The following is an 11750-nucleotide window of genomic DNA, read 5'->3' as shown; positions in this document are numbered from 1 at the left end:
GGCGGCAGCTGGGGCGGCGGAGGCGATGGCCGGGGTGGGGGGCGGTATTCCGGGCGGGGGAGGCGATGGCCGGGGGCTCATGCAGGGGTCGCTGCACCGGCACAGCCCGGCCGGGTACGGGAGCGGGCCGGTGCACGGGTCGCGGGGGCCCCTCGCTGCACTTCCCCCAGGGGGCACCGGGCCGCGCAGTGCGGGCAGCCCCGCGGCTCCCCCGGGAGCGCCCCGGGGCGCAGGACCGCAGCCGCCGCCCGAGAGCGCTTTTCCCGGCAGCGGCTCCGTGCCGGGCTCAGCGCACCCCGCCGCTGCCCCGCCGCGTTGTCGTTATCCGCAGCCCCGGCCGCGGAGGCCGGGAGCGGGACCCCACGCTCCGGGGCAGCGGCCGGACGCAGGGAAGGGAGCAGCGCGGGAACGGGACCGGGAGCGGGACCTGGAGCGGGAGCGGCGCGGAGGCGCTGGCCGCCCGCCCCGGCGCCGCATGCCGCAGACCCGTGGGGACAGCCGGGCCGGCGTCCCGCGCGGGCACCGCACGGCCCCCGCCGCCACGGCGCTCACGGCTCGGCACAACGGCAGCCGCCCGGGGCGGCCGGTCGCGGCGGTGGCGGGGACTCCTGCCGGGCTCCAGCCGCTCCGCGGCTCGGGCTGCGGGGGCCGGAGGCTGCAGCAGCTCCCTCCCCGTGCTTGGCGCACGACCTCCAGCTCTCTGCGCCTGGATCGGGCGCAAGGCTGCCTCTGCTGCCACGCACAGTGATGAACGCGACATTCCTGTCCGCATCCCCATGACTATGGCTTTGCTGATCATCTGAACAGCATGCGGGGCCAATCCTGCCGTGCCCGGGCAGGGGGAGGTCTGCCCCCCTGCCACCCAGCTCTCCCTTCAGCACTGATGCTCCCCTGCCCCTCCAAGGGCTGCTCTCCTTACCTTGATTTGCACCCCCATCACCATCCTCGCAGTCCGTCAGGTTATTCAGCATGGCGCCTGCTGCCTGCCTCCTTGCTCAGGGGCTGCTACAGTCCTTCCTTGGGTGGCTGCAGGGGATTTGCTTCTTCCCAGGGGCCAGTGCCTCGTACTGCAACAAGCCGCCTTCCCTCTGTGCCTTTCTCTTTCTCTCTGGCTGGATGTAGGAGGAGGCTGCAGTGCAGAGATGCCTCAATGCACAGACTCACACACTCACTCACTCCCAGCAGCAGCGGCAGAGCCCAGCCTGACTATTCACTTCATCATGTATTCAGGAGGCATTATCCACTGTCGGGTTTTTGGGGAGGGAAGCAGTGGAAGGCAGAGGAGAGGGAGGGGGAAGGAGCTGTAGCAGAGCCATACGCCACCTCCCTGGGCAGTGCTGCTCTGCCTCACTGAGCCAGGGCTGGGGGAGGAATTAGGGCACTTCAGTGGCTGCAGGTCCCCCCTCCTGGCTGGCGCAGGCAGGATGGCCACCGCACGTCCCTCAATTAGCCTGTAGCAGAGCCCAAGGAACCAGGGAACCCCAGCTTTTATTTATTTTTTATTTTTTTTTTGGGGGGGGGGACAGTGGAGCAGGCCCTGCTCCAGTATGGGACTGATGTGTCTCCAAGGGACCCTGTGAGGCCTCGGGGCCAGGGCAATCCCCTGCCCCCAAGGAAGCCCCCAGCCCCTGCCAGGCTCAAGGCCGGCAGTCAGAAAGAGTGGGGAGCTCCTGCAAGATGCTGGGGCAGGGCAGTGCCAGCCACTCCAAGGACCATCCTGCAGGCAGGACAGGCTGCACTGGGGGGGCAAGCCCTCCTGCCCCAACAGCAGGACTGGCCTGCAGCAGCCCTGGCTGTACCTAAAGCAATGCCATCATCTGGGTGCACCACGGACAGACAGAGGGATGGCCAGACGGCCCGGGAGCAGGGCCAGGGGTCTGGCAAAGGCACTGCTGACACCTCTCTGRCCTCAGCTGGGCTGCAGCAGCTATGCAGAGCAAGGAAAACTGCTCACAGATGGGAGCGAGCTCAGAACYGCACCCTTCCCAGTGGGACCTCCAAAGAGCCCTGGGGTTATGCCTCGTTTGGCAATACCTCAGCATGCAAAGCCTCAAGGGCTCCCTGCAGGCAGCCCCCTCTCTCAGAGCCACAAAGCTGCAGACATGGGGCTGGGGACTCAGCCAGGAGTTGACTCTGCAGAAGGGCTGGGAATAGGTTTATCCCACACCAGTCAGCTCTGCCCAGGTCCCTGCTGCCTCCAGCTGTGCCCCCTTCCSTCTCACCCCAAGCACCAGCAGGGCAGTGGGACTCAGGGGCACCTTCAGGATTGGTGCCACTGACAGGAACCCTGCTCTGACCCCTCAGATCATCTCACAGCCCCCCTACACCCTTCTCTCACCCACTTAATCCAGGAGGATATCAGAGCCAGAGCTGGCTGCAGCTCCCTGCATCTCCTCTGGAGCAGGCTGAGATCATGACAGCCCGCTGGCGTTAGTTACTTCTTGACGGCTGTAATTAATTGTTTACTTTCTCCTGGTACGGGGCCAGCTGCTCTGCAGCGCTGATGCTCCCAGGCCCTCACCTTGCAGGCCTTGGCTCTTTGCCCTGGAGGGCTCTGACCTCCTTCCATGAGCCCTGCCGGTAGCCCACAGCCCCTGCTGTGCCTGCTGGAGCCAAGACCCTGGGACCCTGCATCCCCAGAGTGCCGCGGGCTCTGGCAGTTCCATGCTGGTGCTGGCAGTGCTGTGCTGCTGAGCTGCAGGAGGCTGCCCTGCTCCCCTTGCCTGGCTCTGAGTGCTCCTTCACCCCAGCATGTCTGCCCAGCAGGGTCTACTCCACCCTGAGCTCTGTGCACACCTGAGGGAGGAGCACAGGCCCAGCTCATTTGCAAACTGCTCTACAGCACAGGACCACACCCCCGGCAAAGTGGGAAGCACAGAGGCTGCCCCAGCCATGGGCAGAGCATGCTGCTTCAGCTCTCTCTCTCTCTGTCACCAGCCTCCACTTTGCCATCGCCACCCCTGCTCTCTGCCCAGGGCTGCCCAGCCAGGGTGTGGGGCTGCACCCACCCAGTGCCTCCCAGCCCAGACACAGCAGCTGCTTCCCCTCGCCTCTGCCACAGCCTTGTCCATCCGCCTTGAGGAGGAGCCAGTGATGGAGCAGGGGGCTGGCCTGGTCCCAAGAGACAGGACGAGCCCAGGGTGTGCAGCTTGCACAGCCCAGCGATGCAGGCGGGATGCAGAGGGCAGAGGTCCTCTCCCTCTGCTGCTCCCTGCTCAGGTGGGACCTGGTGGGCTGAGCAGAGCCCACCCACGAGCAGAGGCCGTGGCTGGACAGATGGGCAGCAGGCTGGGGGCTGCGTGGGGGCCACCCAGCCCCAGCAGGTGCCAAGCACCAAGACAGCGGTTTTGCGCAGGAGGCCTCGGAGTGTGGGCTCAGCGCAAGAGGGATTTTCCTGCTAAAGCAGATGGGGGAGGGGGGGGCAAGCACGTGAAAGACCACTAATCCCCTAATCCCTGGATTATGGCTCCATTTCAGTTGAGATTTGCCAGGAGTGTGGGGGCTACACTATCCACTACATTCACTTAGCCTGTGCACAGGGTCCCACTGGCATGGGGCATGGCCTGGGGCTACATGGCACAGCAGAGGGAGGTCCCTGGCACCAAGGGGGCAGTACGGCAGCAGCTCTTGGTTGCTCCTGCGGACAGAATGGGGGTCAGAGCCAGGCGCAGGGGGTCTGACACCCCCCCCCCCAACCCCAGCACAGCCCTGACCAAACCCTGCACAGGGCCTCAGCAACGGGCTCAGGGAGGAGATGAGAACCTGCCATGACCATGATGCCATGGGGCCCCAGCTCATTGTGCTCAGCCAGGGCCGCAGAGAGGCCTGGGATGGCCCAAACACAGCCCAAGGCAGTGCCCAGGGTGCCAGGGAAGGAGGCTGACAATCTGAGGCTGCTGCCGACAAGAGAGGCATGGCCAGAGGAGCGATGGGACAGAGAGAGGCAGGTGGCTTTCCCCAGGCACAGAGACTGGTGAACAGCTGCAAGTGGCCCCCAAGCTTGGGCACAAGCAGGATCCTGGCATCAGGCCAGGCATGGCATCCATGCCCCACTTACTGCAAGATGCATGGGAATCACGAGGGGAAGAAGCTGATACAACACTGCACAGGCCTCCTGCTAGACCATAAGCTGGCACGAGCATGGCTGGGCCCACAACCCAGCAATGCCTGTCCCCACTGCCCAGTCCCTCCCACAACAGACCCAGGACAGAGTCTGCTGAGCTGTGCTGAAGGCCCCTGAAGAGCCAGTGCGCACAGCACCCAGTAATGACGATGGCTAGAAATCACATCACAGTCCCACAGCAGCCTGCAGCCACAGCATTTGCACTGCTGCAACCCATAGCCACAGCCTCCTGCACCACTGCAAACTGCCCCGTGTCCGCTGCAGACCCCAGGCCCTCTGAGACGAGCCCAGCACGTCCCTGTTCCCAGACCCCCTGCACTGACCGCGCGGGGTGGCACCGAGGGAGGCTGTGACCGGGGAGCTGCCATGTGGGCACCGCACAGGGCCAGTCCCAGCCCCCCTGGAGGAGCATCCTTGAAGCAGCTCCCTGGGCAGGTGTCTCCGCAACCAGACTTGCAGACCTGCAACTTTGTCCTGTCACAAGCAGCAGTCAGCCCTCTCATGACTGAGACACGTGTTCGAGGCGCTCGGAAACCTTCTGACAGTGCAGACTCCGGACAACCTCACAGCAGCCTTCCTGGGAGGTGAGCGTTGCTGTGCTCTGGAGATGCCTTTCAGCACATTGCACTTTCCAGAGTTGCCTGCAGTGATCCGTGATCTCCGTGTGCAGTGTGCACAGCCCCACACCCTGCTCAGACTGGAAGCCCAGCTGTGCAGGGAGCAGGGCCCAGCCCCACACCAGGGTGCAGAGGCAGGGCTCAGCAGGGTGCTCTCCACAGCACTGTCGGCTCAAGGGCACAAGACCGGGCAGCCCTGGGAAGAAGGAAGAGCGGCTGGGACAGGAGAGGCCCAGAGAGGAACAAGGGGTGGGATGCAGGCTGAGGGCAGAGCCAGCCTGGGGTCCAGGGCAGGAGGCTCAGCAGGGTGTGTGGGGCCACCAGGAAGGGCAGCAATGCACACACGCAGCAAGGCGAGGTGCTGACACCACCACAGGCTCCATGCTGCTCTGTTCTGCCAGGTGCACAGGGATGACAGCCAGTTGACCTCAAATTTAATAAGAGGCTCTGCTGCGTGCCCCCCTCCTCACACCCTGCCACCACCAGGGAAGAGCTGCATGGCCCCTGCCTCACAGCTCATTAGAGGTGCTGGCTGGCCACTTCACAGCTCCACTGCCCGCAGCACTGGGTCTGCCACGGGCAGCCTCGGGCACCCAGCTCAGCCTGCAGCCCCCATCCTGCGAGCCTGGGGAGCAACTTGTGCCCAGGCCGGCACCCACGGCACCACAGCGAGACAGAGAGGATACCGTTCATGTCCAGGAATGCAGAGACAGCCTGCCATGGGCTCCAGACGGGACATGGTCCTGCCACCACCAGAGCAGAAATGGAGTCTGGAGGTGACACAAGTGCCAGCTGGGACCTGCCCTGCCACCAGCTCCTGGTGTGGGACAGAACATGGAGGGGGAGGGCAGGACAGTGTCCCAGGGGGCTGGGACCACAGCTACAGGGTCCCAAGGAGCTGGTGCCAGCTACCAGAGGGCCAAGAGCAGGAGGGCAGCAGTGGGGTAGAGCAGGAAGGCCGTGAGCTCCTGCATCGGCGAGAGCCCCCATGCAGCCCGCAGCTGGCGTGGTGGCCCTGGCTGCCCTGCCCAGATGTCTTGCCGGCAGTGGGGCTGAGCATGGCCGAGGCAGCTGCCCAGCGCAGCAGCAGCAGGCAGCCGGGCAGCACAGCACACGAGGCGGCCTGCCTGCGCGAGTGACCTCTTCCCGCGGGGCTGCGCTCCCCAGGCAGTGGAGCTGAGACACACTCTGGGAGCAACCCTGTGCTGTCTGCAGTGCAGAGTCCCCAGGGAACTCGGCTCCCTGACCGCCTGCCCCGGGAGAGCGCAGCTGAGCAAGGGTCAGGGGGCCAGCAGTGCCGCTGGCTGAGGAGCCAGCTGCACAGCCAGGCACTGCCTCGCCAGCTGCTCCATAACAGGTCTGCCCCAGGAGCACAGCTGACCAAAGCATGGGCCCGGGGGGTGTCTTGCATCCCTCACAGCCCCTGTCCCATGCCCTACACCCTGTGTGACAAGCCCAGGCCCAGGCACCCTGCCAGAGCACCCAGCGGTGCAGCATCAGCCCCGGCTGCCCAGCACTGCAGGCTGGTTGGATGGCACAGGAGAGTCCGGAGAAAGGTGCTGTACGTGGTAGGCTGGGGCTTTTGGCTGCTCCCAGTCCATGTCCCTGGGAGCAGTCCCACACCCCCATGCCTGCAGTCTGCTCATGACCAGCCTGTGCACAACACAGCCCCCCCCCCCCTTTGCTTTTTTAATGACGTCTCCCAAAGACAGCAAGTCTCCCGTAAATCTGCTTTGCGCTGCCTCCAAGTGGGGGAGGCGAGGGAGGAGCCGTGGAGGCTCAGGGGGAAGTGRGCAGGGAAGGCCTGGCCCCTGCCTCCCCGCGTGGGGCTGCCCCTTGTGCACATCTGTGTCCATGCACTGCAACTGGTGCTCCAGGCACAGGGAGGGGCTGCGCGTAACCTGTACAAGCCAGGTCCTTGGGCTAGCATGGCACTGCTGGCAGCAAGGGTTGACAGCATCCCTGCATGCTTCTCCAAGCCCACCACCACCAGGGCATCCCCCCACGCTGCCCCGGGCTCCTGGTTTGGACACCACATCGCCCCTTCCTTCAGCACAGCCCTGTGACACCCCTCCCGCAACCCCATGGCTCCATGGGCACACGCCCCCATGGCCTGCGATCCAACACAGCCCCACGGTCTACAACCCCACAGCACACGACCCCATAGCCCCATGGCCTACAACCCCCAGCCCACGACCCCACAGTCTGCAGCCCTGGTGAGAGGGGCAGGCCCTGCCACCCTGGGCACCGTGGTGGGGAGGTGCGGTGTGTGGCAGACACAGGCAGGCCGCGTGGCTGCTGTGCGCCCCAGGGCCGGGCTGTGCCCGACCCCCGTCCCCGTCACCTGCCGGCGCAGGCTCGGTGACTGGCTCCGCCGTCCCAGGAGCATCAAGGAGCAGTGAGCAGGAGATGACACCGGCCCGGTTTCCATGGTGATGAGAAAGGCTCCTTAACCAGTTGGTTGCCATGGCGATTGCCATGGAGCCCGGCTGTCTCAGGACATGGTGGTGAAGGCCTGTGCTCTGTTCAGGATGACCGATGCACACCTGAGCCCGGTGCCTGACCCACACGGCCCACTGACCCCACTTGGCCCCACGGGCCCCTCCGCAGCCACCAACATCTGGGTGGCCTGGCCCAGCCCCACGGCCGGTGACGCCTGGGGGGGATCCAGCCTCACAGACACTGATGCCTGAGCGGCCTCTCCCAACCCCACAGCCAGTGCCCCGGTGTCCTGGTCCAGCCCCATGGCCAAAGTCCAGGGGGGCCCAGACTCATGGCCAACAACACCTCGGGTGGCCGGCCCAGCCCCACAGCCAGTGTCCCTGAGGGGGTCGTCAGCACCACGACCAGCGACACCTCGTGGCCCAGCCCCACGGCCAGTGTCCTGGGTGTCCCAGTCAGCACCATGGACAGCGATGCACCTGGGGGTCCAGACCCACGGCCAGTGATGCCTGCACCCAGCCCCACTGCCAGCAATGCCAGCAGCCCAGCCCCATGTCCAGCAACAACTAGGGGCCCAGCCCCATGGCAAGCATCCCAGAGGGCCACAGCCCCATGGCCACCAATGCCTGGGAGTCCAGCCTCACGACATGCATCTCAGGGGGCCTAGCCCCAAGAACAGCAATGCTTGGGGGGCCCAGCCCCATATCCCAGGTCCTGGGGGAGGCCCAGCCCCATGCCTCGGGCCCCAGGAGGCCCCGCCTTGGGGCATAGACACCCCCGTCTCAGGCCCTGATGTAATGCGGGAGCCAAGCGTGCCGGCCAGTCTCCACTAAGCGGAGTCTGGGGTTGCCACAGCAACCAGGTCCGTGCTGGAGCGAGGCAGCGCCTGCAATCTAGTTCACAGGTTTATTTTAAGAATCACTTTGAATATCTGAGTCTCCCCCAGCCTCCCCAAGGGAGAGGAGGAGGGGAGGCGAGGGGAGGGGGCGACGCAGCAACGCCCCAGGATGAACCTGCCCCAGCTCCTTCACTGGGCAGGGTGAAGGGGGCAATTGGCTGTGAGCAGCACTGGGCAGGTGCTCGGGCTGTGGTACATCCCTGGCCTCTGCATGGCCCACTCGGGGCCAGGCCACCCCCACAGCACCTGTCCTCGGCCTCTGCATGCCCTGCTTGGGGCACACCAGCCATCATGTCCCCGGCCTCTGCTCCCCCCMCACACACACACTCAGGGCAGCACTGGCCATCACGTCCCCAGCCTCTGCACACCCCACTCAGAACAGTTCTGTCTTGCTGGTGCCAGGGCAGGCTGGTGGCCTGCACTGGTGACATTGTGGGATCCCAGGTCAGCCAGATGTGAGAGCAGGGGGGACAGGCTGGAGTGGGGCACAGGGACACCCCTTTGTCCTGTGGAAGTGGGCAGCAGCAGCGGGATGGCTGGTGCAAAGGATGGAGTTGTTGGGGGGGCAGCGAGCCAGGGCATCACCAGGGGGCAAGGGGACAGTGCTGTACGTAGTGCCCACTGGGGGCATGGGAAAGGCTGTCCCCACTGCATCATCTTTGTGGAGCAGACACCAAATGCAGGGTCTCAGCCAAAGGTGGCCTGCAGGAACAGTCTGTTCCTGCAAATGAGCAGACCTAGAGCTGCAGCAAACCCAGTGATGAAGCAGGCCAGTGCTGGCACGGATGGGGCAACAGAGACAGCTAGGCAATGGAGCTGACTGRGTGACAGAGTGGAGGTGGCACTGGAATGGACTGCGTGATGGAGCAGAGGAGGTGACAGAGAGGACCGGTGACGGAGCAGAGCCGACACTGGAGCAGACCAGGTGACAGAACAGACCTGGCACTGGAATGCGCTGGATGACAGAGCGGATCCAGCACCGGGTGGAATGCACCGCGTGTTGGAGCAGAACAAGCAGTGGAACGGACCAGGTGACAGAATGGACCAGGTGACAGAGTGGACCCGGCCCTGGAGTCAGCCAGGTGACGGAGCAGAGCTGGCACTGGAATGGCCCAGGTGACAGAGCAGACCGGGTGATAGAGCAGACCCTGCACTGGAACGGTCCGGGCGGCGGAGCGGCCCCGGCCCCGGGACGCGCCGGGCGGCGGAGCGGAGCCGGCCCCGGGCTCCCCGGCTCCACCGCGCCGGGCCGGCAGCGGCCCCTGGCGGGGAAGGAGGGCGCCGCCGCGGGGCCGGAGCAGCCCCGCGGACACCCCAGAGCCCCCACGGACACCCCGAGCCCCACGGACACCCCACAGCGCCTCCCAGACCCACAGACACCCCATATCCTCCCGGCCCACAGACACTCCATAGCTCCTGCATCACCCTACAGACACTCCATAGCTCTCGGCTGCCCCCACAGACCCTCCCACCTGGCCCCACAGACACCTCATAGCACCCGGCTGGCCCCACAGGCTCCCCGTCTCTGCCTCCTGCCTGGCGGGCACCGGGAGCACGCTCCCTATTAGCTCCAAATGGCGAATTCGGGCATCCTGGCTGCATGGGGCAGCCCGACAGCAGAGGCTGCGAGGGTCCAGCCTGGGGGGGCTTGGGTGCCCACCCCTGTTATGGCCAGCCAGGCCAGCAAGCAGTGCTCCCACAGCCGCTGGAGAGGGCTGGCAGCCTGGGGACCAGGTGGGTGCAAGCACGCGGCAAAGGGCCAGGGCCCAACGGCACTCTGCCCAGGAGCAGGCCTGCGGGCTGGGAGCCCTTGAGCACCGAGCCTGGGACGTTTTCTCCATCCCAGCTCGTCGAAGTGGCATGACTCTCCCTGCAGCATCGCCCCAGCCCCCTCCGCAGGGCCCAGCTGCCCTGGGGCCCAATCCTGCACAGTGCCTGGCACCTGGGGCGCTGCTTGCAGCAACCAGCAACTGGTCTGTGCTGTGGCACCAGTGCCCAGCACTGCCTGCTCCGGGATGCACGCAGCCGGAGTGGGACGGCCCTGCGTGGCACCCAGTCACCGGCTCCTCTGGGACCAGCCCAGCTCTGTTCCAGTACCCCACAGACCCCACTGACTCCCACCACACAGGCACCCCCAACCACCTGCTACCCGGAAACTCCCTCCCAGCACCCACCCCAGAGATGTCCACGCTGCCCCATAACCTCCAAATCGACCTTCCCTGCCACTAACATGTGCCTGAGCCACCCAGGAAGCGAGTCTCACTGGCCCCTGCCCCTGGGGTCCTGGCACAGAGCCCCTGGGGCACATCCACCCCACCAAAACCCTGTCCTGCCTCCACACCCAGTGCTGCCCCACAGCCCCAGCACTTCCGCCTGTGCATCCTGGCAACCTTATCCAACAAAACCGGAGAGTTCAGTGTGATCTTTGCCAGCAAAGCCACTGGGCATGGGGACACAGCCAGACTTGCTGCCCAAATGCCACCATGATGGGTAATGGCATGGGCAGCGCAGGTGCACCGCCTGCCTGCTGCTGCCTCCCAGCGCCACCCCCTGCCACTGCAGCCTGGGCAACAGGACCAACCCCTAGCCCCAGTGCTGCGCCAGCCCAGACCACATCCCTCCGCTGGGGCCGTGCGCGAGCAGCCCCGGGTAGCACCCTGCCCATGTGGACCAGACCCATCTACCCAGCCCAACAGAGGTGCCAGGGAGCGAGGCCCCGCGGGGTCTGGGAACGAGGCCCCGCGAGATCCGAGCCTGGTCCTGCAGCGTGAGGAGGGGCTGCACCGCTGGGGCAGAGCAGGCCCCCCACAGCCCCTGCCAGCTCCAGCGCCCACTGCAGGGAGCTTTGGGGAGGCTTCGCTGCCCCGGGGTGCTCTGTGGCACCGCACAGCTGCTGGTGCCCAGCTCCAGCAGGGACCCTCCTCCCTGCGGCCACGGACCTGGACCCTCGTTCTCCCCCCAAGGACCTGCCCCAACATGGTCCCCATCACCTGTGCACCATTGCCAGCCCCGTACTGCCAAGCCGGGAAGGGCCAGGTGACACCTGCCCAGGGACCTGTTTTGCCCCTGGTGCTGTGCTGGCGGGACTGCTGTATTCCAGCCCCTACGAGGGTGTGCGGACCCCAGGAGCTCCCAGCCCCACAGCACACCCTCCCCTGTCCATCTGCCCCCCAAGGGAGGCTGCCAGCCAAAACCGCAGGGCCGCAGAGGCAACGCGGGCGTAAATCAGGGCAGCCTTCGGGCTCCCCTGCTCACTCACAGCCCAGTGCAGGGTGTGCACCCAGCCCGGGGCTTGCCGGTGCTGGCCCACGCTGGCGTGTCCATCGCACCCCTGCTCTGCGTGCGCCCCACCAGGGCCATGGCAGACCCTGCGGCGGGGACCCTGGCAGCTGCAGGGCCCTGGCCCGGGGCCACCTGCYGCCAGGGCCGGGCCGCTGGCTGTCCTCTGCGAGGGCGCAAGGTCACAGCTCGGCGCGCTCCGACGCCCCTGGAGGGACGGCGCCCAGCTGCGCCTCCCCTGCCGCGCGGCCCCTGAGCATCCCCACCCCTCGGGCTCTCACCTCGGCTCAGAAGTGCTCCCTGCCTGGCCCATCATGCTCCCCAGCGATTAAATTAGCCGCCAATCCAATAAACCCGTTCCCAGAGGGCTGGCCGCTCTGCCCTGGCTCCG

At 66.0% G+C, this 11750-nt stretch overlaps 1 protein-coding gene across 1 annotated transcript in view; it reads right to left on the bottom strand.

The window, feature by feature from the left end:
* The window catches only part of SLC12A5 (solute carrier family 12 member 5), a 23179-nt gene extending 22208 nt beyond the window's left edge, over positions 1-971 (bottom strand). The window contains exon 1 of the mRNA XM_026057084.1: positions 920-971. Within this exon, the coding sequence (XP_025912869.1) occupies positions 920-971 (52 nt within the window). The remainder of the gene's footprint in view (positions 1-919) is intronic.
* Positions 972-11750: the final 10779 nt, after the last annotated feature.

Source organism: Apteryx rowi, unplaced genomic scaffold, assembly GCF_003343035.1.
Source record: "Apteryx rowi isolate R43461 unplaced genomic scaffold, aptRow1 scaffold_0, whole genome shotgun sequence".
Taxonomy (NCBI): Eukaryota; Metazoa; Chordata; class Aves; order Apterygiformes; family Apterygidae; genus Apteryx; species Apteryx rowi.
The sequence above is the reverse complement of the archived record's forward strand: the minus strand, read 5'-3'. Positions and strand labels throughout refer to the sequence as shown.